Below are 27,726 nucleotides of genomic sequence, written 5' to 3' on the forward strand. Positions count from 1 at the left end.
TTTTATACCTTGCAGTTCAAAGTTTTGGTCAGAATCAAATAGTACTCCCAACTTTCCGGCAACAGGCTTCCCATTTGCAAACAGAAGACCATGGCGCCCCTCAATTTGACTGGTAGAATTGAGAGGCGTGAACAATGTCATTTCTGTTTTTTGAATTATTGAGCTGAAGAAAATTCTGTGCCATCCAACAGTTGATATCATTGAGGCAATGTTAAACACATGATGACTTTATTCATGATTCAGTTTTGTTTATAATTTCTTAAAGTAGAAATTCACAAGATCATCTGTGTTTACATCCCAGAAGTCCATCCAAAACACAATTTTGTGTTTGCTCTAAAACGGTCGTGCATTACGGGAATACCTTGAACGCCTGTTTCGAAAAGTAGCAGCTAATAAAAGTATAAAATATTGGATTTCTTAGCAAAATAACCACGTGAGTGTATACAGGGTTCGCTCTGGCATTACAAAATTAAATTCAAGGAATTTTAAGTACTTTTTAAACACTATTTCTTTCATTTTTAAGGACTTAACGCAAAACAAATGTAATCAATTTTCAATTGGAAAAAAATAATTATATAATCTGAGTCTCATTGTCTATTATTTATATTATTATATCTATATATCTGAACCCAATATATATGTATATACTCTGATTCAGGCTATATGCATTATGTGTTCCCCTTACATCGTCGGGGCAGGGCTCCGTGTCTGCAGCGGCGTGCAGCAGCTGGAGCTCCGTGTAGAGCTGCAGCAGCTTGAGCTGAGTTGAGCAGAGCTGGAGCAGCGCCTCGTCCACCGCCTCAGGGTCTGAATAAAGCATTTAAGCATTTAGAAACACACTGTATGAAGTCTGGGTTGCAGTCGAAACTCATGTCAACGACAATTATGTCGTCACTAAGGAGTGCCTGGTACGGCTAATTTGATCTAGTAAGTCAACTATTTTACACTGTTGTATTGTATTCTGCACTGTAATGTGTCATATGTATTGTGACTCCCTGCCCAGAGACTACAGATGTTAATTAGCTTGACGCTAACTCTAGTGCAATTCCTTTATTAAATTATGTATTTTCCATGGAAAAATGAACAATACGAAACAAACATGTATTACACAGCAACCTTGCCCGAATTATTAGTTATAGATATTCCAATACATTCAAGTCTACACTACTCACAAAAAGTTAGGGATATTCGGCTTTCGGGTGAAATTTCAGGATGAACCTAAAATGCACTATAATCTTTACAGGTGAACTTAATTTGACCTTCTCTAAACTTTTGAACGCCCATGTCCAACTGTTCAGTGTTTCAGTTCTTTTTGCACAACTTGCTGTTCTCTAACCAGGAGCTAAACGGCAAAATTCACAATAGGTGTTTGATCCATGAATCGACCAATACATTTCCTGGTTCAATTAGAATTGGTATTTAAACAGTCCTCTTCATCATGCTGTTCACATTTTGACATCATGAGACCAAGACGACACCTAACAACTGATCAACAGTACCTCGCCACTGCAAGGCTTCAAACAGGATGTTCTCAGAGGGAAATGGCCACTGAGCTTAGAGTGTCACAGAGTGTCATCAGCAGGTTGCAACAGAGATACAGAGACTGGAAGAGTCACAGAAAGGCATAGAAGTGGACGTCCTTTGGCCACATCCCACACTGATGAGGGCTTCATTGTGAACAGTGTCCTGCAGAATCGGATGATGATGCCACTCAACTCCAGGGCCACTTTCACGGGCCAGGGAGCATTTACGCTGGACGAGGGACCAGTGGCCTCAGTGCTGTTCTCTGATGAAAGTCGATTCACGTTGAGCAGAAATGATGGCCGCCAACGATGTTGGAGACGTCAAGGAGGGCGCTATGCATCAGCCACTGTTGTCACCAGACGAGCCTTTGGTGGTGGTGGTGTTACAGTGTGAGCAGGTGTGTCTAGTCAATACAGAACTTCCCTACACTTTGTTAATGGTACAAGGACAAGCCCATACTACCTGAATAACATCATTATAAGTCATTGTGCCCCTGCATGAACAACACAGGCCTCATTTCATCTTCATGGACGACAAAGCTACAGCTCATGGAGGTGGCATCATTAGGGAACGGCTGCTGGAGACTGGGGTACCTCAAATGGAGTGGCCTGCACTTTCTCCAGACCTGAATCCCATAGAAAACCTATGGGATCAGCTGAGTCGCCGTGTAGAGGCTCGTAACTCTGTGCCCCAGAACCTCAATGACCTGAGGGCCGCCCTTCAAGAAGAGTGGGGGGCCAGGCCTCAGCAGACAATAAGTCGACTTGTGAACAGCATGAGACGTCGTCAAGCTGTAATTGATGCTCAAGGGCACATGACAAGTTATTGAGACATTGACATTTTTTGTTGTGGTAAACCCACCACTGTTGTTGCCTTTTGTTTCAATAAATTGTTTGAGATGAGGAAATCACCATTGCATGCTTCTACTTAAATGCCCTACTTTCATGATATAATATCACTGTAGCGTGAACCTTTTACATTTTCCATAAATTTCACCCGAAAGTCAAATATCCACAACTTTTTGTGAGTAGTGTATGTGTTTTTTCAGAAAGAATATTTGAACGTGATTTTTGGCCAATGTTGAAAGCCCTAATGCATAGCAACCTGTAATTAACAATTTAACAACACATAAGTGTCATAGCAACAGTAGGTGGGCAAAATATGTTAAAAACAAAAATAATAATATTAAATAATAATCCTGTGCTACAGCAACAATATTCACTGTCATAAAATGGGTCTTAATCCCGGTTCCCCATTTCCAATCCTGAAAACCATCTTCCAAATATACACTTCTGAACCATGCCGTAGTAGTAAGAACCGTCTGTAGAAAGCAGCGTCGTAGTACCTTGTTCCTTGAGACTGTCGTGCAAGGCGCTGGTGATGTTGGTTAGGCAGGAGACCGGGGCCTTCTTATTGGCCAGCAAAGACTCCAAGGCCTGGGGGTGAAGGTGACGCAAAGGAGGCAAAACGGTTACATATTTAAATATTGGGGCCTTTTTAAACTGCTGTACCCTTCAAGTGGGTGTGAGGCTCAGTTTTTGGTCGTGCATCCACACCTGCTTCTTAATGGCGGGGTGCTTGATGTCAAGCAGCACGCTCCGGGCTTCGCTCTCCAAGATGTCTGAGTGGAGAGGAAACAGGTCAAGGCACAAAACAAGCAAACCGGCGTTGTTCCCTACAGATCTAAGCCTCAGAGTATCTCATATGTAGCGCGTTTTACCGGGCTCCACCTCCCTGCTGCGCAGGATGGTGGTCAGCCGCTTCAGGAGGTGCATGTCCTTGGCGCGCTCGCTCTTCTTGTCGCTAGAACAGGGAGGGAGCGAGAACAAATGTGGTGCTGTGAAAAGGGCTCAGGCAACTAGAGTATATAAGTGACACATTTAAGGCTGTAAATTCATACCTAAATAACAGCAGTGTTTCATTAACCTTCTGATAATAAAGGAAAGTACTTTAGGTTCTTCCCCCACAGCTAGAAGCTGTAAATATGAAGCGGAAGCCGACAGGACTGCCCCCTCTGGAAGTTTCCCCAGAGACTCACAGGAGGGGTTAATGAACTGCTCACTGATTTTGCAGGATCTCTAGCAGCTCTCTGCATTCCAAAACAATAATGATGCCAATTTGGATGGAATGAAGACAGACGGGAAGGTGACCAACTGACTGTTATCCCGCTTCTCCTCTCTCTCATTTCACACGTAACGCGCATCTTTACCTTGTGATCACGAAAACCCAACGCAAGGCCTTTGTGTTTTAATATTGTCTGCATCCTGACAGACGGACAATCAGATGCAATGAGTAGATCAACAGTAGGAAACAAGACCACTCAAGGACCCAAAGGGGTTAGTGGCCCAAACAATGAACCACTCTTTCCTCCCTCCCCCTGTTTCCCTTTGATCATGACGGACCACCCATGGGGAGGCTGTCCAAAGACATATCTGGAAGGAGATCCATGAGTAATTTGTATCTGCAATCTCTCCTTTGTGTCAGACTCTCCAAGCCAGACTTAGGCTTACTAAGTCTGAATTAATGTAAACCAAGTTCAAATCCGTCAGTAATTGAAGGAACACTATTTTTGCAGATGGTTCCATGAAAAATGATCAAACTCTCATCACTGTAGGATGTAAATTAGTGAAGTTACTACAAATAATGTTTGAATGTATTAACTTTCATGTTGCCAGGTTGTCATCTAGTGGCCAACAGAAATTGTGGTAACCACCAAAAGTACAATGCCCATTGTGTGTGGTATAATCAAATTAAAGATGATGAATTGTATGCCATTTATTACAAGTGTTTTATGCTGATATTTAGTAATTTTAAATGGTGTCGATAGTTAATTAGTCACAAATGTTACTGATAGAATGGCTTTGAACGATGACTGATGTCTGAACAATTTTTATTTGTTTGTTTGCAAACACTTTCACAAGAGTTTGTTTTGAAATCATTAATTGGTGTCAACATAATGAAGTGAAGTTATGTGACTTTTGTGTGTAAGGAGTTACATTCCCTTGTTTGAAAGAATTAGCCAGTAAGAAAGGAGACACACAAATACTAGACACCCAGACTCCTCCTTCCCTGACGAGTGTTTTAAAAGAGGCTGTTGACCACTGAGCCCTTAGGCGGGACATCACTCCAGTTTAAGAACTTTTCTTTTTATTTTTAAGTTTTTCGATTTATTTTCTTTAAAATGTTGTTTTCGCGAAAGTTCGGTTCAGCCACCCATAATAATTGAGAATAATTGTGTTTTCTTATTTTCTTTCATTTATTTTGAAATGTCCCTTTTTAATTTTACTTTCACAAAACCTTGTGGGGTTTTTTTTGTAATGTAACATTATTTTCTTCTTTTTGTTTCAACCGATCCACAAAAGATTCAAGCCTAACTGATTAAGTTAGTGTAGCTACATTTATTTGATTCAACGCTCAACCACAACGAGAGAAGCACGCAAAAGCCATCGCCATTCAACCCCGAAATGGTCAGGGAGTCGAATCAGTTCGCCCAGACTGACTCTGTGAGAACTGAAATCATGGCCTCCGGAGCGACCCAACTCGAAGAGATCCAGGAGTCATTATATGGCTACACAATGCAAAACCCGGATGCTGATTCCTCTGACCTGGCAGCGGCGATTTCAGAGATTGCAGTTACCACAGGTAACCTGGAGGCTAAACAGTTCTAAGCCAGAGCAGAGGCACAATATGAGGAAGATAGTGAGTTTTCAAAAGACGAAGAGAAAGCTGAGCGAAAAGAAAGTTGCAAAAATCTAGAACAATCCCTCCTAGAATATGATACAGGGGCTTGAACAGGGGTACATACAGGGGCTAGAACAGCAACTAAGGATAGCTAGTAGCAGCATGGAGGCACAACAGTCACAGAGAACCAGAGAGAGAGTCGGTAGATTTTAGGAGACAACTACAACATCCTCTTGAGCAGGATAGAAACCGACCAGTCTATCTGTAAAAAAAACCTCCCCACGGCTCACATCAGAATTGAGTTCCCACAATATACGATAAGATCGGTAAAAACATTTAAACGTTTTGCACTTGACTTTGATGGCTCTCACGATATCGGCGCATATCTGAGAGACATTGATTTATTTTTGCGAAGATTCAAAAGTGCCACAGCAGACAATAACATTTATCTGATAAGGGGAACATCCAGTCGTGATGTCAGCAAGTTCATTGGGCGTCAGCTTAACTCTGTCAGAGTGGATTATGAGCGGCTCTGCATTGCATGGGTAGGAGAGGGCACTGACAGTGTATCACAGACGGGTTTAACTGCCGCTTTAGAAGTCAAGCAAGGAAGACAAGAGTCTCCTCAGCTGTACTATGACCGCCTCCAGCAAGCATACTTTAGTTCCAGAAATGAACCAGAGATGGAAGAGGATTTGAACTTCAAAGCCCATTTTGTTCAAAACCTTCATCACGCCACCAGCGATCACATCAGTGTCAACGCTACATAAATTGACCGCATTTTTTTTTTTCTTGAGTGCAATTTTAAACATTAATGTGGTTATAATGCTACAAATACTATAAGAATGCATCATGGAGGCAACATTGCTCAGTCTTAGCCTCCCTTAGAAACATTTTGAATCATAGATGTATTCAGTATACACTCAGTGAACCCTCATCTACCTATCCAGCATCTTCACGGAACCCCTTTCATCTCTACGAAATTTTTCACGGCATGGATTCAATAAGACACATAGCTTAGGGATTTTAGCCTCCGACGACTTGCTAGCATCATAGCAAACAACCAGCAAGTGCTACTCTTCATCACTCCAAATCCTCCACCCCCCCACAAGAGTCAACACAATTAATGTCAAAAGGCCTGTGATTCAGCCAGACCTGCATGTGTGTGTTTAAGGTCGGCCCCGTGTTATATACCCACCTCAGAGCCAGGTGGAAAGGCACGGTGATGGCCCTCAGCACTCCTGTGGCGGGGTCCAGCAGACACACCTGCTGGGTGTGGTGCTGCCAGCCCTGACTGGTCACACTGTTCACCCCCATCAGGCGGTATCCTGCGTACAGCAGCCTGGAAAACACACACACACACACACACACACACACACACACACACACACAGAGTTCATTTTGTGCTTGGTCATTTCTTTCAATTGTCTGTGTGTAGCTGTTGTGTACGTGCAGGAGGCAGTGTACCTGCAGTGCTTGCCCACAGTGAAAGCCCCCACGCGGGGCCCCTGCTGGGTGCCCCACACCTCCAGGATCCCTCGGCGAGGGGCATAGATGACCAGGAACTGGGCATGGCGGCGGGGAAGGGGGGCCGAGGGGGAGGACTCCCTCTCGCCCCGTCCCTCCGACACCTGAACCCAGCCCAGCTGGGCGTCACGGTAACCTGGGAGACAGGCAGGACAGGTGACACCTTAAAATAAATCCACAAATTTACTTTGTGACCAAGATGAAGAAAAAATTGTACTCTTTGGAAGGCGATGGTGATATGGGAGAATAGTCAAAGGGAATTTCGCATGATACACAATATATCAACATTTCTTAATACATTAACTCAAAAATTCTTGCTAAAATGTTGATCTATGTGGATCAAACTTGCACCACAAGATGTCTGAAACGCCCTGGCTCCAACGAGACCTCAACCATGTACATGGGTTTGGCGTTTAATGTACAAAAAAAAGTTAATGTATAAAACATACAATTAGCAGGTAACAAATACAATAAATAAGGTAAAGATACACAGTAAGGATGTTAATAATTAACGGTATAACTGTTAACCAACAAAAATAATTTTGAGCGATTAATATTATCAGTTAAACAGTTTAAAAATATATTATATAAAAAATAAAAACAATTTAAAAAAGGTTTGTTGCCTGGTAAACGAACAATAGGCTATACAATCTATTTCTTAAATACAATTCATCGGGGAGGCACGTTCAACTAGGGCAGTGATGACTACCGCAGTCACATGATGTCACCGCGGGGTTGAGCTCATTACTGTCATCCCTGCAAGTAATAAACTCAAATATATTTTATTGTATTTCATTTTTTTGCTGGTGAATGTAACGGTTATCTGTTCACAATATATCATGTCTCTCCTTGCACAGACTATTTGTCTTGTTTGTCTTAACTTTTTGTCCTGCCCCTCACCTTTCCACATGCGAATGGCGATGCCTCTGGCCACGTCCAGCAGCGTGACGCGCCCAAAATCGTCCGTCACTCCAGCCAGTGTGTTGCACGGCGACAGGCAGATGGACTCACCGTGGCGTCGGGAGTCCGGGAGACCGAACCTTGGGGTTAAGATAAAGGCTTTTGATACACGGAAAATAACGTACCAGATGTACTGGATATAAACACTTATGGTGGAGATGGAAGCAAAGCCAAAGATGGCGAAAGGTCACCTGACTGCCAAGGGTGTAGCTGGCTCCACCTTGGGCTTCTGCTTTTGGGCTGGTTCCTCTTCACTCTTGTTCTTCCAACCTAGCCACCCACTGAGAGAGTGAGAAAGAGAAAGAGAGAGAGCGAGAGAGAGAGAGAGAGAGAGAGAGAGAGAGAGAGAGAGTCCCGTGGGAGAGCAGGAGTCAAAGGTAACAAAAAGAGAGACAAAGGGAGGAATGAGTAAATGAAAGAAGAGAAATGAGACGCTATTGGCTAGACCAGGGGTTCTTAACAACCGGGCCGCAGACCGGTACCGGGCCGCAGAACAGATAGTACTGACCGAGGATGACCAATGAAAACAGCGGATTTCTTTAGATTGTGGGTTTGCCGTGTTTGCACTTAACATCTTTTTGGTGGAAACATGGTTTCACATATTATCTGCACCAACTGTTCTAATTCATTCTTACTGACCGCCCAGAGGCAGTGTTTCACACTGGATTTATGCACCGAGCAGTCGAGAACTTTATATCAATAAAGTTACATGTGACCCCCGGTACCCAGGTTCCACCCCTATGTAATCACATGTGACCTGGGACCCGGGACCCAGGGTTCTGTTCCTTCAGATCTTCTCGCATAGCAGGGAGAAACGCAGGTTGAAAAAAAAAAAATCCGGTTCTGCGAGGAGCTTACAGTCTAAACCAAAAAAATAAAAATAAAAAACAGCTTCGCACACTCGCGCAGTGTGGGGTCTTGTCGGTGACCTTTTGTCCCCAAGTGGCTGAGCCCTACAGTTGGACTGCAAGCACGGAAACATGAAAACAGGGTACGGTATCCCTAGCCTTGTGTACAGTTTAAGAGAGCGGTTACCATACACACACAGGGTGGAGAGCTGAGCCGAGGAGGTTACGCTGCAGGTAGTTGAACTGGCTGCCAGCACAGTGCTAGCTCTGATAGCATCTTGCGGCTTCGCCTGAGTGCATCAACCCATTAACAAACAGCTAGGAGTGTCAGTTTGGGGTGCACTGTTTTTTTTTGCGAGCACATTGCTGTCTTCGGCGTTAGTTCTGATAGTATCAGGCGGCCTGACCGGATCACGTCAGCCAGTTAAACGGTAGCAAAAGAAGGAGCTATGAGCAATCATACTTGTTCCGGGTGCATGGCTCATCTGCTGGCCACAGATAGACATGATCTCTGCCCTAGGTGTTTGGGGGTGGAGCACTCGAGGCAGGGCTTGACTGGCGGTGCCTGCATTAACTGTTGCTTCATGCCACTGACCCTGAAGGTCTCTCAACTGTCTCAGGTCAAAGGTCCACCACTCGGCTCCCAGGACAGGGTGGGTGCTGGTACAGGGCTACACAGGCACCCACAAACAGAAGCGTCAGGGGCCCCACCTAGGAAGGGGGCCAGGAAGGACCCACTGGTGGCAAAGGCACGATGACAGCAGTGAATGCTCATTCTGTTCCAACCACATTCAGATGGCATTGGCACGCCTGGGGCTGGACAAACCCTGGTCGTACCAGTGCTTTCTTTAGGCATTCCCTTCATATGGTCACTTGTAGTGTTCCCCTGTTTCTAGACTACATTGGGGAGCTACAAAGGTGTTGGGTGGACCCCAAGTCCCTTTTCTGCCATTCTAGTGGTAGCAGGGCCTTGGCGGACATGCAGGATGCCAGCGCCAGAGCCCACCATAGCCTTGCTAATTGTCTCCCATGATAAGGCATTGAGGCCTAACTCCCATTGCCCTCTGGCTCAGTGTCCGCATCACTGATGACCTTATCAACAGGTCATACGTCATAGCTGCCTGCATGGGCCGCATGGGGAACCACATCATGCTTGACTTGTCCCAGATGCTAGAAATGTCAGGCGAGGACGCCCTAGCACTGAGCCTCAGTGACCCATCACTGCAGTCCTTTGCATTCATGTTGAGGGAGATTGGCAGGCTCATGTCGACACTAACCCTGGCTCACAGACAAGTCTGGCTCACTCAATCCCCTCATTCCGAGGCTTGTAGGCAAACACTCCGCACCCTCCCAGTGCTCCCATGCCAGCTGTTTGGCCAGGTAGCACAGCAGGCTCTGGAACGTATGGTGCAGGCGAGCCAGACCAGATATCAGTTTGCAGGCTTGAGAGGCATACTGAGGCCTGCAGCTAGGCAGCAGAGAACCCCAGGTGGTCAGGATGACAGCCACCCCCCAGTCAGCAGCTCGCCCTGGGGGCTCCCAATGGGTCCAACCGCACCAGCATCGCTACCCTGCAGGGTGCCAGTCCATTCAGGCACCTAGGGGCCAGGGAACTGGTCATCGACCCCTCAGAGCCTGAACCAGAGCCAGAACAGGGCCTGAGGGCCCAGGGCCGACTGTCGGCAGACTATCGCAGTACCACCTCGATTACTGGAGGGATTATACATCACAACTTTGGGTCAAGGAGAACATATCCAAGGGGCACATCCGTCAGTTCCTTTACACTTTTCCAAAATACAAGGTTGGATTTTTCATTGAGTTCCGACTTCAATGGAACAAAGCATTCGCTGTTCCACACCTCGCTGTCCGCCCCCCACACACACACACACGCGTCCCAGCCTGCACGCACGGCAGCAGCCAGGGTGAAGACCCTTACTTTAATATATTTATGTTTCTTTATTACAAAACATTCTAAAAAAAACTTCATTAAGTGCTTTGGGGGCTAAACCGGGGCTAAGCATATTTATAAATGCCAAGATGTGAATAAGGGGAGTACAATCACTTACAATCCCCCAACCCCCGGTCCACAATGACTGTCAAGGAAAAACAGTCCGTGGGACAAAAAAGGATGGGAATCCCTGGGCCAGACGTAATAAAGGAAAGCCTGTGAGGGGGAACACACACACACACACACACACACACACACACACACACACACACACACACACACACACACACACACACACACACACACACACACACACACACACACACACACACACACACACACCAGACCTGGCAGCGCTGAAGAGGGCTGAAGTGAGTTTGCTGGCCACAGCTAGAGCCACGTGGGAGAGCAGAGGCTGGGAGCTCCCCTGCAGAGCGAGAAAGAAACACATTGTGTTGAACAGTGTAGACTTGAAGAGGAACTATTATGCTACTTTTTACACAGGTTAACCTAGGCAAGGCAAGTTTATTTATATAGCACATTTAAACAACAAGGCAATTCAAAGTCCTTTACAAAAAGCCTTAAGACAAAGTGCAAAAGGACTTTGAATGCATAAAGTAAAAAATGTAATACAGTTCATAGAATGCCTAAAAGTTACAGTGCTGTGCAAAAAAACAATCAAAGAAACCTTGTTTTACGCTTCGCTAACAATTATTTTGCCTATTCCCCACATAGCATTTTACCTAATCACGGTGATATCCGAGCCTTGAAGAACCGGTATGGTGATCTTTTCTTTGTTAAAAACTATTTTGCCTATTCCCCGAATAGCGTTTTCCCTTGTCAAGGCGAAACCCTAGCCCTGGACAACTGATCAGGAGATGTTTCAGTTATTTGAAAACGCCATTTGAGATAGGCCAAAACTGTTATAATGCAGTGTGCACCAAGCCACTAGTATTCACATTTCAACAAGGCAATTCAAAGTGCTTTACATAAAACATCAGAAGCATTAAGACAAAGTGCAAAACATTGTAAAAGGAAATAACACTTTATAAAGATACAAAATATCATACATAGAGTGTATAAGATCAAGTCACAAGCGTTACGGTGCAGTGCAAGAAAAGACAATTTGGCTTAGTAAAAGGCAGCGGCGAGCAGAAAAGTCTTCAGCCTTGATTTAAAACAGGTGAGAGTTGCGGCAGACCTGCAGTTTTCTGGGAGTTTGTTCCAGATATGTGGTGCATAAAAACTGAACGCTGCTTCTCCATGTTTAGTTTTGACTCAAGGGACAGAGTCAAAGGGAAGCAGACCTGTCCCAGATGACCTGAGAGGTCTTGATGGTTCATAACGCAGCAGAAGATAAGAAATTCATTGTGGCCCTAAACCATTCACTGCTTTATAAACCAACAGTAGTATTTTGAAATCTATTCTTTGACGGACAGGAAGCCAGTGTAAAGATCTGACAACTGGACTGATATGATCCACTTTCTTGGTCCTAGTGAGGACTCGAGCAGCAACATTCTGAATCAACTGCAGCTGTCTGACTGATCTTTTAGGGAGACCTGTAAGGACACTGTTACAGTATTATAGTCCCCTGAAGATAAATGCATGGACAAGGTTTTCCAAATTCTGCTAAAATATAATTTCTTTAATCCTTGATATATTCTTAAGGTTCTAGTAAGCTGACTTTATAATTGTTCTAATGTGGCTGTTGAAATTTAGGTCCGAATCCATGACTGCACCAAGATTTCTGGCTTGGTTTGTGCTTTCTAACATAAGCGCTGACTTTTAGTCACTCTTCCTTGGCTGCAAAAACAATAAATTCAATTTTGTCTTTGTCAATTTCTTCAATTGGAGAAAATTGTGGCACATACAATTATTGATTTATGCAATGCACTTGCTCGGTGATTGTTTCAGACCATAGGCCACTGGTGATGTGGTTATATAAATGTGTGTGTTGTCTGCGTAATTATAGTAACATACATCACATCTACACACATGTAGATGTGATCTATGCGCGCAAGTAGATGTGCGTGCATAGAACAAAATGGAATGTGGCCAATGCAATCCCCATTCCAGAAGTGCAGGATATTTTATTCACAAGTAAAGTATTTACACAAAAACATCCTGTTTTTACTAAATTTTTTACTAAGTCCCAAAGCAAGTGAAAGAAACAGGGAGACATGTGTCTCCGGGTTTTTTTGGAACAGTACGGAGCAGGACCATCCCTTAACTCAGTTGTGTTAACAAAGTTTGTTTCATACATGCAAGAAACAAACTAAAATAAATAGATCTAAAATAAAAAGACAGGCACGGGAGCAGGCACAAGTCTGGAGGAGATACAAAAAAAACCCGGAACATTCCACCTCAAAACAGCACTAAACTCATTGAAAAGATGGCGGCATAACAAATGAAGTTCCCCATTGACATATAGCCACATTATGCAAAGCCCGCGTCACACCACACCTAATCCGTAGCCACATCACACAGTCATATTCTCCCCCTAGTGGCCGTTGGGTAAACTGCACCTGAGACGCACGTCACAAAATTATGTCAGAGAAACTTGGAGCGCTTGTTTTTTCCAGAACAACATTGAGTGGTTTGCTCGGTTGGACATTTACCATGTTCCATGTATGAGAGTTTAAAACTCCCTTTATATGGTGTTTGCAAAGTCCAAACAAAGATAAAAATGCACACAATTCACTTATATAAAAATAAACTTATTGATACTGAATATGGTGACATCCAATGTAAATGTCAATGACCATATGTTTTTATACTTATTGAGCTATTTACTTAGTTTAAAGCCCACTTCCAATTAAAATAACTTGACTAACGTATCTTCCAGTAGTAGCATTGGACTGAAACTCATCGCAGCAGCTGAAAAATGCAAACCCCTCTGGAGGCAACTCTCCATAGGAATGAATAGACTTCAGGTTTGTCATTTGTCGTAATTGGTGTGAATCAGGCTTTAAATGTGTTTTCTTTCTCGTGATGTCACTGTCCTTTGAAACTGTACATGGGGAAAGACTAGAGACTGTTACTCTGTGCGTGAATCCTTTACACACACACACACACACACACACACACACACACACACACACACACACACACACACACACACACACACACACACACACACACACACACACACACACACACACACACACACACACAGCTACCCACCTCTATGGCGTAGTAGAAGCCTGTGTAGGGCCCCCCGCCTACTGTGATGTACTGGCTCATGGCCGGGGGGCTGCCCTTCACCGAGGCATGGAACCCCCCCAGGATGGAGGCATTCTTCATCTGGTCGAACACGCACAGCGTCATAATGCCTGGAATAGAGAGAAAGATAGAAATATATAGATTATTTATATCCCTCTGGAAACCAAAGAAAGTAATCATTCTCCTTAATGTCCTGTCTTTGCACCCACAACATTACATTACTGTCTCTCTCTCTCTCCCTCACATCCTCACCCACACTGCTGTGGTCCACAATGGCGTCCATGTCCTGCAGCCCCCACTTCTTGTAGGCCAACGGTGGAGGCTGGATCACATCGCTGCCAGCAGCTGCCGCTGCCGGGGGGGTGGGGGGGGGGGGGGGGGGTGGGATTATACCATAAAAAAGGACACTATTGGAAAACATCACTGGTGTTCACTGCTGTATGTTGCTTTTGTCAGGGTTCATTCTGGTACAACAAAATTAAATTCAAGGACTAGAAGTATTTTTTTGAGCATTTCAAGGTGATCTTCATTCATTAAAATATGATATAATCTTAGTCTCATTGTCTATTATTAATATTAGTGTATATACACTGATCGGCCACAACATTAAAACCACTGACATGTGAAGTGAATAACATTGATCATCTTGTTCGAATGGCCCCTGGGGTGGGATATATTAGGCAGCAAGTGAACAGTCAGTTCTTGAAGTTGATGTATTGGAAGCAGAAAAAATGGGCAAGTGTAAGGATCTGAAAGACTTTGACAAGGGAGAAATTGTGATGGCTAGACGACTGGGTCAGAGCATCTCCAAAACGACAGGTCTTGTGGGTGTTCCCGGTATGCAGTGGTTAGTACCTACCAAAGGTGGTCTAAAGAAGGACAAACAGTGAACCGGTAATAAGGTCCTGGGTGCCCAAGGCTCATTGATGCACGTGAGTGAAGGATAGCCCTGGTCCGATCCCCAGAAGAGCTACTGGCTACAACTTGCCGAAAAAGTTAATGCTGGTTATGATAGAAAGGTGACAGAACACACAGTGCATCGCAGCTTGCATGGGGCTGTGTAGCCACAGACCGGTCAGAGTGTCCAGGCTGACCCCTGTCCACAGCCGAAAGTGCCTACAATGGGCATGTGAGCATCAGAACTGGACCACGGAGCAATGGAAGAAGATGGCCTGGTCTGATGAATCCAGTTACATGTGGATGGCCAGGTGTGTCTGCGTCGTTTAACTGGGGAAGAGATGGAATCAGGATGCACTTTGTGAAGAAGGCAAGATGGCGGAGGCAGTGTGATGCTCTGGGCAATGTTCTGCTGGGAAACCTTGGGTCCTGGCATTCATGTGGATGTTTTTTGGACACATACCACCTACTTACAGTAAACATTGTTGCAGACCAAGTACATACCTTCATGGCAAGCCTCTTTCAGCAGGATATTGCACCCTGCCACACTGCAAAAAATGATCAGGAATGGTTTGAGGAACATGACAAAGAGTTCAAGGTGTTGACTTGGCCTTCAAATTGCCCAGATGTAATCCAATCAAGCATCTGTGGGTTGTATTGGAACAACAAGCCAGATCCATGGGGGCCACACCTCGCAACTAATGCTGAGTTCAGGCTATGTGATTCTGGCCTGATTTTCCACTCCCCGACAGGTTTGAGGAGATTACCGAGCAAAGTCCCACACCCGAGGAAAATCATAGCGCACTCCCATGAGCGTCAAGCGCGTGGTGTGAACTGCTCACAACGTCATCCGACTGCTCGCCGAGCACTCGCTAATGGCTTGCAGACGCCCGCGGGATATCAAGCAGGTTTACTTTTTACCAGTACAGTATGTGAGCACAGTATTGGGCATGTAAATTTGACCGGCACAGAATCGGAAAATATATCTGACACTTCGGTGCATCTCACGTTTCATATGTTAACATTACGTTCACATTTTTGTGCTTGATTATTACTCCCCCACTTACCATTTGAACTCAGCAATGCAGCGTTACGCCTCGGTGGAAAATAAAGTACCGCTGCGTATCAGTGGATGTTGAGTGAGTGAGAGGAGAGGGTGGGGGAGTTATAGAACCACAAAGACAAGGTCGTAGCAGTTTCAGCTGGCATTTCATACCTGCGTATTTTGTCCAAGAATTGCTTGGTTGGTACACAAAATGCGTGCAGGTTGGCAAGTCTTCTTCACTTGTATTAGATCTACAAGGCCTAATTTCAAAGTTTGTTCTGACTTTCGTAAGGCAAAGTCTCGCATCGGGACAGCACAAGCCGATTTTTTGTTCCATTCAATTGACGTTGGAAAATAAAATAAAATAAATTAACTAAATAAATCTAGAATAAAAATACTATTTTTATTGTTTTTTAATTGGTTATTTTTTTATTGCCGCCAAGTGCGCTAGTCCCCGCCCAGGGCGATGTGACTCGACCGGGGCGGACTGTCCTCAGTGCAGCAGGGGCAAGGTAGCACACAGCATGTTGTCAGCGGCCCCTGGAAGCGCCGAGATCGGGACGGAGGGGCGCTTTTTTTTGGGAATTTTTTTTCGCAAGCATTTAAATGTTGTGGAAATGAACTATGTGTAAATAAAGATAGCTTTACTCAGGTTTTTACAATTTGAAAAACAAAACCAGGGGGAATATCCAAGGTTTTCAAGGAACAGAGTTTTTCAAAAAAGTTTTCAAGCAATTCAGCCCAAAAGGGTTGTTAAGCTATTTTCAAGGTATTGGAGTACTTCAATTTACGAGGACGACATTCAAGCACTTCAAGGATTTGGTAAGAACCCTGACACACGCGTCAACGTCGGTACCTCTGGCCACCTGGTTCCGACAGGCGCGCAGTGACTGGAAAAGGCTGAAGCCGTCTATGGTGACCAGAGCGGCAGGATAGAGGATGCTCAGCTCCTCGTGCTGTGGAGGAGACAGAGAGAGGGGCCTCGTTGTTACCCAAATTACTATACTCATAACACTGTGGGTGAATGTGTGTGTGTGTGTGTGTGTGAGAGTGTGTGTTTGTGTGTTGTATGTCACCTGCTCAGTGACTCCCGGGTGGCGAGGGATTTCGTACGTGCGGCATTTGAGCCTCAACACAGGGTCCTCGTTCAGCAGCTGGGCTAAGAGCAAGACCCCGTTCTGACCAGATACGAGGGATCAATAATCCATTATTTTATTCAGCTTTTTTACGTGATATTCCAACCTCAATTTAGGTTTTTACATGAAAAAATATGTGAAATAGCATGATTATCTTTATCTTAACACAATGTGCTAGTCCATCTATAGAATTCTACATTAATAGGAAATCATTCATAGTACTTTAATAATAAGGAAAAAAGCCCAATACTCATTCAATATCTGCATTTTAAGAACAGTGTTTGGGGCCTGGGTTGATTTCTGGTCAACCCAGGCCCTTGAGTCGCCTTGAGTCGTGTCATGAGGCTAGTAGAATATTTTATGAATTTCTGTGGAATACCTCGGTGTAAAAGCGCACGTGACCAGAGGAGAAACCCACGACCACGCATGTCCAGTCCGGTCGCCCTGTCGAGCTCCTGAATGTACGGGCACACACCCACACATACGGTTAAAAAACGCTGATATTACATGGACACACAGATACGTAAAAAATGCACACATGTTAAAACACGCCTAAATTTGTATCATAAAACAGAGGAATGTGTTGTACCTCTTCTGGCTGGCCAAAGGAATGCAGATGACGCTACTCACACACTCTCTGCAAACAAAAACAAAAGCACACACACAGTCATCATAATCAACAGTCAATAACAGTTAAAAGGGCTGGGAGGACAATATTTTTGACAAAATAACTTGATGATATTTTGGGGATGACTATTAGTGTTTTTATAAGTAATTAACTCACAATAAATATTAATAATGTGGACATTATAACCAGGCAGGGCGAGGTATTGAATAGAACAGTCTATGATGTTCAGAAAGTTGCATTACTTTACTGACAATATCTAGTCTCATATGACAATATTGATATTATAATGACATATCACCCAAAGCATCTCATTAAACAGAAACTTCTCTTCTCCACTGTTGTCTATTATGCTTGCATACTATCCACGATTATCCCCAAATTCCAAACTATCTTTCCAAACCCTTCAAAATGTCGAATTTCTGACTCTTTGGCTTCCATCTTGTGTGCTTTTGACCACATTTAATGTCGTTCTCTCGTGTCTCACCCTTCCTCAGCGCGCAGTGTTCCACTCCAGGACACAGCAAGCGTCATCTCCTCTTTGCCGCTGTCGCCAGTGCGCCATTTTGCTGTGGTGTGGAGGAGATGATGTATCACAACATATTGCAATATACTATTAATACAGCAATGTATTCGAAATACACTGTGATAGGTTGAGGTGTACTAAAAACACATAAGGTACAATACGACAACTGATACGCCTTAGAATTCTAGAACGATGATTTTACTCTCTCACTTTGAGAGTTATATTGCAGAAACGTGTTTATATATGAACCCTGCAAATCACTATATGGATATTACATTCATGGTCACACCTCATATCATTATAAATATAAGTGCCCACGTCGGACCTGAGAGGAATACGGCCCTGTGGTCCCGGGCGACCACTAGCAGGTCGGAGCAGGGTGACAGCGACACCACACAGTCCTGCAGCCAGAGCGCTGGCTGAGCCCCGCTCTCCTCCTCCACCTGTGGAGAAGACGTGAGGAGCCATTGGACCATTGACCATTCAGAACCTTAATATCAAAGCCTAGTTATTTGAATTAGTGGGTAAAGTGCATTTTTTTGCTCTTCAGGAAAAGTCACTATTGCGTTGATGATTGGTTACAATAAATCTCAAGTGAACGTAAAGGAAATCACAGACCGTGGCGGCATCGCTAGCTGTGCCCTCTTTCTCTTCTGGGTTATCCCAGGATGATTCCCAGTCCGAGGTGTCCCAGGAGAGCTCATTCTCTGCTGCAGAAAAGGAGAAAAGAAGAAAGAATTCTGTTGAAGCTTCGCTATGATTGGGCTCGGGCCCGCCTTATGGGGTCAAAATGATAGACCCCGTTAGAAAGAGGTTCAAGTTTTTAAACTTTTTGTGATAGATTCTTTGCTTCTCCCCCATTTATCTGATTTTAGGTTTGTTTAGTGGTTATACACAGGGTTCCATTAGCAACAAATTGGAACTAAACAATTACTGGTTCTTGTGTGATAATACAACAATTCAGTGAGTCTAGTTCACTACGCTTTACACCATTTACTATAACACAATGGATTATAATAAGTGGATATGGATCTTAAGAGAGGAAATGAAATGTTAAAGCCAATTACGGGCATAATAATAATAATAATAACAAAAATAATAATAATTAATAAAATAATAACACAATTAAATGAGCCATGCTCACTGTTTAAGAGGTATTCTTTCTAGGTGTGTGTCTATAATGCGTCTCATTTGTTCAGGATCACACAGGCATCTACTGAGGTGCCTCTGCGACGATGACTCATTGCACAAAAGGGCAGATATCTCCGCTGTCCTCCACTTCTTTCGCTTCCCCCACAACCACCATCACCCAGTTTTTGTCTCCAAGCTTTCATTGTATTCATCACTCAAATTCAGAAAGTCTCCTACATATATGGATATCCCACAACACACCATTGTCAAGGATTATTACAGTGGTACTGGTCTTAAGTTGCTGTATTTTAAGCAGCATGTATGATTTACGCCTGTCTGTCTATAACAGTGGTGCATTGAAACATCTGCAGGCTCTGCAGCTGCACTGATGTGGTTTGATGACATGCCATGCATTTATAGACGCCTTCTCTCTGGTAAACAGTATAAGGAATACTGTCAACACTGACCCATGCAGCTGCTTTGGCAAGAAAACGACACTTAATGAAACCTCGCAATCCTCAAGTTGGTTCGATGACTGGATTACTATGATTAAAATCCATCATCTAAACGTTATTCAAGCACTTGGGTTGGTGCAGGAGTGAGTGCTTGACAACAAGGCATGTCTCCATCTACCTGTTTGGGGGTTGTCCTCTGGCGGTTTCTGGGTTTGGAATAGAAACTCCCTGACGGTTCTCAGGTCCTGGACTCGGCAGAACTCCAGCAGGCAGCAGGACATCTCTCCCCCGACCCGTCCGGAGAACGGCTAGCTAGCCAGTTAGCCTGATTGCTAATGACAGCCCGATAGGAAAATAACTCACTAGCCAGTTAGCCTGCGTGCTAACAACAGCAGATATTCTAATAGGGGCCGACGTAGCTAAAGACAGACTTTTTGGCTAACGTCCGTCTGCGAGTCAACCTGTCCCGTTGTTTTTATGACACTGCGCTTGTTAGGTTGGCATTTCTCCCCTTTAAAACCAAACAAACCCTCCCATACAGCTCAATAAATTGGTCAAATCCAAATATATTATATTTGCACTTCCAGCCCGCGTCGTGCACTGTTTTGTTGACGACACATCGCTAGCTCGGGTTTTCAACTTCCGGGTTACGACTTCCGTTTCCTTCAAAATAAAAGACGCCGCATTCCCGGAGTCATTCTTCCCAACAGAAGTCATAGTCCCTGTTGTCCCTGTTATTTGAATCACTCATTGTACAAATACAGAGTTTGGATCGTGAGTTTTTGAATTCTTTAGTTATTGCCGACGTTTTGTTTTTTTCCCCATTTGGAATTGTATTATTTATTTATTAGTTAGGGGACCCCTAATAATAATAATAATAAATAATAAAATGAATAAAATAAAAATAAGAGCCCTATTGTTTTTTGTCAGATACAAAAGCGCCACGAATAAATGATTCCCCTATGAACCCTTCTATGGACTACTGCGCGAGCGCCTCGTGTCGATTGCGCACATTTTAGTAATTTTAGAGCTTACAATATAGTGCGTCATCACAAGGGTGTCATGACTTTTCACCGCATATATGTATGACCATATGTGACAAATAACCTCTTGAATCTTGACTCTTGAACGATAGTTGTGTTCGGGTCAGTCCACACACGCTGTGGTCCAAGTTTGATCCCCATCGGACTCCATTCAATGTGGCAGTAATTTGCGTAATGTTGTACAAGGAGTTGGTTTTCTCTGACTGGTCACAGAGAATCGCCATTGCGTCATCATTGTGCGGCACGTCACGTCCGGAGCCAACCCGCGTAATGCCCGGCAGCGGCTCATCGATCAGATAATGTAAGAAAAAAATAACAACTGTTGTTATTGGTTTTGTCCTGAGAAACAGGGAACGCGCTCTGGTCGCGCAGAGAGATCGCGGAGCAGAAAGAGCAGAGGTTGTTTTTTACAAAGGTTAAAAATACGGGACATTTGGTGGGAAATGTTGAAACGGGAAGACAGCGGGAGAGAAGGGGAAAATACAGGAGAATCCCCGGAAAGATGGGAGGGTTTATAGGTACGCGACTGACATCAAATACTGTAGGTGCCAGTCCCAATCTGGGCGGTCCCGGATCATGTTCCGACAAGATCCACACAAATGAATCCCTGGTAATATGTCAAACTCTATTGTAGTTAGTTATATCATTAATCTTAATAAATTCTATAGTACACAGGACTTGTACATCGTTTCGTCACACGTTTCTAACCTGGACCCCATGCATTGCTGCCTGCAGCTACTGTATATTTTATTATTGTTATGGTGTGTGCTGCTGTAACACCACAAATGAACAATAATTAAGTGTTTGCATCAAGAAAATGTGGCAATGCAATTATATTTATATATCTGTCTGTCTGTTTATTTTATTGGCCAGTAAGCAAACCAAATGTATGCTATGAAAATATTTGTTTGTTTCTTATTTTCTCAAACATGAAATAATAATGAAGCAACACAAATAATTAATTGAAAGAAGTGCAATATGCACAAACCTGCAAAAAAAACAAAAACAACTATAGATAGAATAATACAACTAAAATGTAGTTAAAAAAAAAAAGAATGCAAAGTACAATAAGCCATAAAGTTAAGTAATAAATTGCAATAAAGGACAATTTGCATTCTGACAGAACTCGGAAATTGTGCAATTTATGTGTAGAAATAATATGATGATATGCTGTTATATACTGTGAGTGTAGAAGGATTTGTACGCAGTATGTAGTGGTTGCTTATCATATTTTTCTGTAGCCCGTTCTTGAAAACAACATAGGGACGGCATCCGTGTGTGTATATCCTCTGTGAATTAACACACCGTGTCCAGTGAGAACAGCTGTCCACTGCATTGTTACGCTCCCATGCAGTCGTCCCCATTCCCATACTTTCACAACACACCCTCTAAAAAAATAAAACATTTGGCATACCGCCAGCGTGGTTCCTCCACCTCCACATCCCACAAACACCCACGAGCGCCCGAAAGTTTCCTCTCAGGAAGGCCGGACGCAGAAATTCAGGAAACAATCGGGTGTCGGAGAGGACCTTGGACCCGTCGGGCCGAGGGTTTCCTCCCGCCTCTCTCCCTCCATCTGGTTCCCCCTCTTCCGTTGTTGACCAGGAAGCGAGCTGGCGTGGCAGCGCCGCGTCCCGGGGCCAACGTGTGCCGCTTGGAATCACAAAAGAACGTTTATAAATACACCTTCCACACTGAGTGGCGGGAACCGCTCACTGGCACTATACAGGCCTTGGGCTTGTGGGACAAATTCACCATTTGTTTTCGTGGAGCCTTTGGTGGATGTAGATTATGAAAAATATATATATAATGGGACTAGATAGATGGATCAACTATTCCAGCCACGTCCATACGGGTGCATAAAATCAAGTACAAATCCCTGCAATCTAGACAAATATTTGCAGCAGAATAGGTCGTACTAAAGAGCGTTCCAGTTTGTCAAATTTGTGCCCTGCTGGACCCGCCCTGGTAAAACTGTGAGTTGTCTTGTTGTCAAGTGGAAAACGTCTCGCGAGCATCAACGGCTCAAGCGCCCGGCGGTACGCCACACACAAGCGGTGCCACCGCTTCGCAACACCCACTCCAGAGTTCCAAACCGTCTCCGGAAGCAACATTAGCACAACAGCCGTTCGTCGTGAGCCTCATGAAGCGGGGGTTTCTACGGCCGAGCAACTGCAGACAAGCCTCAGGTTACCGCGAACTGCAATGCCAAGCGCCGGCTGGAGTGGTGTTAAGCACGCCGTCGTTCTCTGGCGCGATGCATCGTCTGGAAGTCCGATGGGGGGAATCTGGGTTTGGCGAATGCCGGGAGAACCAACATGACAGAGTGGCAACTGTAAAGGAAGGCTAGGCCCCTTAATTCCAAAGAAGTGAAATCAAAATACTACAGAAAGATTGATAGATCGATAGATAGATAGATCGATGGAAGCTTTAGCACGCACACACACCCACACACACGCGCACACATAGGAAAGGTACTGTGCGGGGGACAAAATGAAGCCTCTTCCCCAGAACTCGTGGAAGGATAAAGATCAAGTTTGCGTGCGAGACATTTTGTCAAACATTGTCCGCCGCTTCTGCTCCCCTGACCGGCGGCCATGGCCTGTAATACGTCCCTTAACGCATCTCAGAGAAAAATGTTCGCTATTCATCACACCCAGGAGGTACTTTTCCACCCGGCAGGCCACACGACACCGTCTGCCTTAATGTTAACGCCATCATCACAAAGACTGATCTTCTTCTTTTGCTCTTGTGAATCCGGGAATAATTTTTATTTTACAGCTCTTACGTAGTACTAGCATCTTTCACTTTGTGCTTATTTTACCTACATGCTAGTTTATTATTTTTATTTATCGTATGCATCTATTGTTGTATTTGTTATAGATGAACTTCTGGACTTTATAACCTTTATTTTTAATATTTTATTTATCTTTTTATTATTTTTAGGTTATATACATTCATTTTTGTGTATATTTCCATATTTTATTCTCTACAACAGTTTATTGTATATTTTCAACATTTTCCAAATGCCATTTTCTTTTTCCTATTTTTCTTGTATTGCTTTATTGTTTTCTGTTTTGATGTGAGCTGCTGAGACAATTGCAAAGTATCTATCTATCTTAAGTCTATAGAGCAAGTATTTGCAGCTCATATACTGTAGTTTTGATGCATGATGAGGTTCCTAACGATGGACTCTCACTGTCAAAATACAGAATTCATCACTCAATTTTTATTAAATACACTTCATTTTGCTTGGGCGTCTGTGATGTTTAGAAGATCCCTCAATGGATCAATGACTTTTTGTGGTTGTTCCAAAAAATCAACTCGATGACATACACACGGGTTGCCCAAAACCCCAAAAGCCGTCCAACAGAAAGCCTCAGATGACTTACAATTCGCTCTTTCCGAGTCTGATGGAGACCATCACACCGCTCTGAGCGATCCCTTTACACATTGTGACGATGGTGAGGACGCCCGTTTGATGATGGTATCAGATCTGGGATAGTCCCCTTTCCGTCAATGGCTGCATTGTAGACATCGGCACAAGGTCCATGGTGTCTCCGGTTCCCTTTCATCTGCCATGGCATCTCCAAAACCTTAAAGAGCATTTTATGGGATCTCGTGACAAGAACGTCTTTGGCTTTCTTTCTTTGTGCTGCAACATTAATCATAAAATGGGTGCATGTGAGTTCACTCCAGGGTTCACTGGTGGCCGTCGCTCCGGCCGAAGACGACTTAAAGGCTAAAACGGTGACCATGGCTCTACAGGCGCTGGAATCCTCTACGTAGCGTATGTACAGTACTTGAGAAGATCAAGCTCGTCAATGCGTTCTTCAAAGTCACTCCTCCAAAACCCATTGGTGACTCATCTCTTTCCAACTGGAAATCTCCAAAGGCAGTTTCCTTCAGCCAGTGGGTGCCCGAGGTAATGTCGTTTTTAAAAACTTGGAGCGAAAAATCAGATATAGTTAGAGTTAGAGTTGGGTGTATTTTGTGATTTAGGGTTAGGATTAGAGTTGGTCGTATTTCATGACTTAGGGGCTAGGGTTAGAGTTGGGTGTGTTTAGTGACTTGGGGTTCGGGTTGGAGTTGGGTGTATTTGGTGACTTAAAGTTACGATTAGAGTTGGATGTATTTTGTGACTTAGAGTTCGGTGTGTTTAGTGACTAAGGGGTTGGGGTTAGAGTTGGGTGTATTTTGTGACATTGGGAAGGGTTAGAGTTTGGTGTGTTAATGACTTTGTATTTTAACTTTTTGTACAAACAGAACATTTTTAAATAAACTTAAAAAATATATATTTTTAATCAAATAAACCAATTGGAATGGGTTTTTAGCCATCAGTGAAGCACAATGAGTACATAGTGAAACTCTTGCTAATTTAACGCCAATTTGTGGTAATTGCAGCCTCTTCTCCGTGTTGACAGGTTAGGGTAAGGGTTCATCCAATGGCTCCATCTTTCTTTCTTGACACTTGGCTATTGTCTGTGAAAGCAGTAAGACGGCAGGGTTAGGGTGGCAGCAAACCAACGAAGTGGTGTCATATTAGGGGGTTAATTTGTGTTTAAAGTTCAACTTGCTGCAACCTGATGCATTGCGTTTCCCATCCATCTCAGCACATCTCTGCCATGAGCTTCTCCGAGCCCAGTTAAGACCTCCACGCTAAAATAATTCTATGTTAAAAGACCTAGACGGTAAAAGACCTCTACACTCAAGGGTGAGAGTAGGGCAAAGGTGCTGGAAAAGAAGTAGAGCCGATGGTGGTTAAATATTAAATATCCAAAACGCGGCTCACTCCAGGAGTTGGTTTGTCATTACAATTTAATGTAATGCAAGATAATAAAAGGTTTCACGCTGGTGCAGAGGTCGAATTTAAAAGGAGTCAAAATGCACATGAAAAAAAAACAGCACTCTTGACCCTTGAACCACCTAACCCAAAAATCATAGTCTCTATGCAACCCCGACTATTCCCTGACAACTAATCCTCCATCTGAGGTCTCTTATGATCTTAATATTATGCAATTGCTTGTTTGTATTGATCTCCCAAAGCTGCCATTGGAAGAAAGTAATAAACTAGACAAAGAAATTTTTCTCTGGAAAAATAGAAGAAGCCATTCACGGTCTCTTTCCCTAAAATGAAGCTGCCACCGTCGGCCGGAGAGCTGCAGCTGAAATCTCTAATTCAAGATGATCAAGGCATGTCAAAAATTTGTAACATAAAAATTGTATCATCTACCACCAACACATTTTGGTAAAACCCACAAGACAAAACCATGATCTGTTAAAAAATAAAAACACTATTATGATTGTCAAAAACAAAATGATCTTACCTCAGCAGTTGGGAGTTTCAGAATGATGCAAAGCTTCTTAAGACTACTGTGTTAGCAAATCTGCAGCTGCAGGAACATGACAGTCAGAAGAAGCCCTGGGCTGCAGCCCCACTGTGTCTTCCTGCACAGGATTTAAACAATTACACCATGAATGAGTTATCTTGATAAAGGCTTTGTGGCAGTTCCGCCTGCCACACACTCCACAGGCAGAGACTCAGGCAGAGATGTTGAAAACACACCAGTTTATTGTGGAGAGCGGCAAGATGTAACAAGCCGGGAGAAGATGGAAATATGTCATGACAGACATATTACTGTTTTTCCCCGTGAGTGTGTGTGGGGAATGGGTGATTTCAAGATTCAAGAGGTTATTCGTCACATACATACTTTCATACATATATGCAGTGAAATCTAAGTGTACTTGTTGATCACTCATTGCTATTATGAGCAACAGGCGTACAGCCACCCTGAACCTGGGCCCGATTACCTAGACCCAAGACAGGTGTGGTTGTTAAACTACACCACCCCCACACCACATACCCCCAATACCAAACTGAGGACAGGGAGAATTCATGGCCAAAACCTACACCCACCCCCAAATCGAGCAGCAAAAAAGATCACTTACTGAAATAGCGGACTCTGACTCGGGCTTACCTTAGTCAGAGTACCATACCATACCTAACACAATAATACCCCTTTTGCACTGCGCTAATAACCTGGTAACACCCATTAACAGCTGGCATTTCCATTAGTGGGAAAGGTTACAGCCGGGTTTCATTTCCGGGACAAATGACCCTGTAATAGACACCGGTATTAATCGGCTCCGGCTCCAATTGGCTCCAATGCGTTGTAATGGAAACATGACACCATGGGGGGTTGCTCAATAAGGAACAGAGTAAAATAAAACAGCCCAAATCCCAAAATTAAATTTTTTTATTTGGAGGAACGGGGCAAGCGGACGCACAGCGGAGCACATTGCTGGCATGACAATGGGAGATGGAAACATGACAAGAGCTCCTCGCCCGTGTCTGTGTGTGTGGGGGGGGGATGGGCGATTTAACCCGTGCTCATTGATTGTTCTGATGAGAAACGGGTGCGCTGTCAACCCTGATCCTGGGCCCAATTAACTTGACCCACACCACAGGCTTCTTAACTTTTTGGCAGAGCATGATCACTTGAATGTGTAGGTATATCATAATAGGAATGTCATAAGCCTTAATGCCATAAATAAGCCAACATTAACTCCTCATCTTAAACTGCTTATCTATGAAGTTTAATGTAAGAAAAATTGGCAAAACATGCTTAACCACACAGAGTCATTACCCTCAAGAATAATTAAAATACCTTCAGTTTTCTATCATTCCATGTACTCTGCACACTACCCTATCTAAAATAGGGTGTTTACCCTACTGGACCCCTTTTGCCCTAATCAGGTTTGAGTATCCATCAACCTTCACTTATCAACCATCATAAACCTCGGAGCCTCAGCTCTGTATATATTGTTAATTACTTCTACTGTTGCTGAGAGCTATGCAAACAACTTTTATCAGCCTGTGAAAAGTAAACACAACCAAACAAAACAAGGTGACGAGAGGGTATTTTTAGGTCCGGTTGAAACCTGGGGATAGGTCATTCTGCGCCACATCTTCAGCCTTTTGGGCTCATTCCTGACCTATGCCAACAAACTCGCTGGTATGCACACGCTAATCTGGTGTCTTTCTCGACTGATCAAGGGATGTAAACACGCTAACCCTGTTGGCTTTATGCTTCCAAAAAAAAAAAAAGAGGGGGGGGGGGGTGGATCACTCACATTCCACTGATTAGCTGATAAGCC

At 43.8% G+C, this 27,726-nt stretch overlaps 1 protein-coding gene across 3 annotated transcripts in view; it reads right to left on the minus strand.

Moving 5' to 3' along the window:
- The window catches only part of rab3gap2 (RAB3 GTPase activating protein subunit 2 (non-catalytic)), a gene marked incomplete at its 3' end in the record, with an annotated part of 39,087 nt that extends 17,052 nt beyond the window's left edge, over positions 1-22,035 (minus strand). For 2 of the 3 annotated variants that reach the window (XM_080012819.1, XM_080012818.1), the window contains exons 1-19: positions 19,704-20,135; positions 18,558-18,649; positions 18,265-18,382; positions 17,901-17,982; positions 17,378-17,425; positions 17,168-17,243; positions 16,729-16,830; positions 16,509-16,608; positions 13,963-14,061; positions 13,672-13,820; positions 10,836-10,915; positions 7,884-7,973; positions 7,633-7,772; positions 6,673-6,868; positions 6,404-6,547; positions 3,245-3,327; positions 3,081-3,145; positions 2,870-2,960; positions 686-807 (exon numbers count right to left, since the gene is read on the minus strand). In XM_080012819.1, coding sequence (XP_079868945.1) covers positions 686-807; positions 2,870-2,960; positions 3,081-3,145; positions 3,245-3,327; positions 6,404-6,547; positions 6,673-6,868; positions 7,633-7,772; positions 7,884-7,973; positions 10,836-10,915; positions 13,672-13,820; positions 13,963-14,061; positions 16,509-16,608; positions 16,729-16,830; positions 17,168-17,243; positions 17,378-17,425; positions 17,901-17,982; positions 18,265-18,382; positions 18,558-18,649; positions 19,704-19,806 — 1,980 coding nt within the window. In that variant the 5' untranslated portion in view covers positions 19,807-20,135. Of the gene's footprint in view, positions 1-685; positions 808-2,869; positions 2,961-3,080; positions 3,146-3,244; positions 3,328-6,403; positions 6,548-6,672; positions 6,869-7,632; positions 7,773-7,883; positions 7,974-10,835; positions 10,916-13,671; positions 13,821-13,962; positions 14,062-16,508; positions 16,609-16,728; positions 16,831-17,167; positions 17,244-17,377; positions 17,426-17,900; positions 17,983-18,264; positions 18,383-18,557; positions 18,650-19,703; positions 20,136-21,982 lie in introns of those variants that run through there. The other variant, XM_080012820.1, reaches the window with a different exon arrangement.
- Between the last annotated feature and the right edge of the window lie 5,691 nt (positions 22,036-27,726).

This window comes from Zeus faber, assembly GCF_960531495.2.
Source record: "Zeus faber genome assembly, chromosome: 13".
Lineage (NCBI taxonomy): Eukaryota > Metazoa > Chordata > Actinopteri > Zeiformes > Zeidae > Zeus > Zeus faber.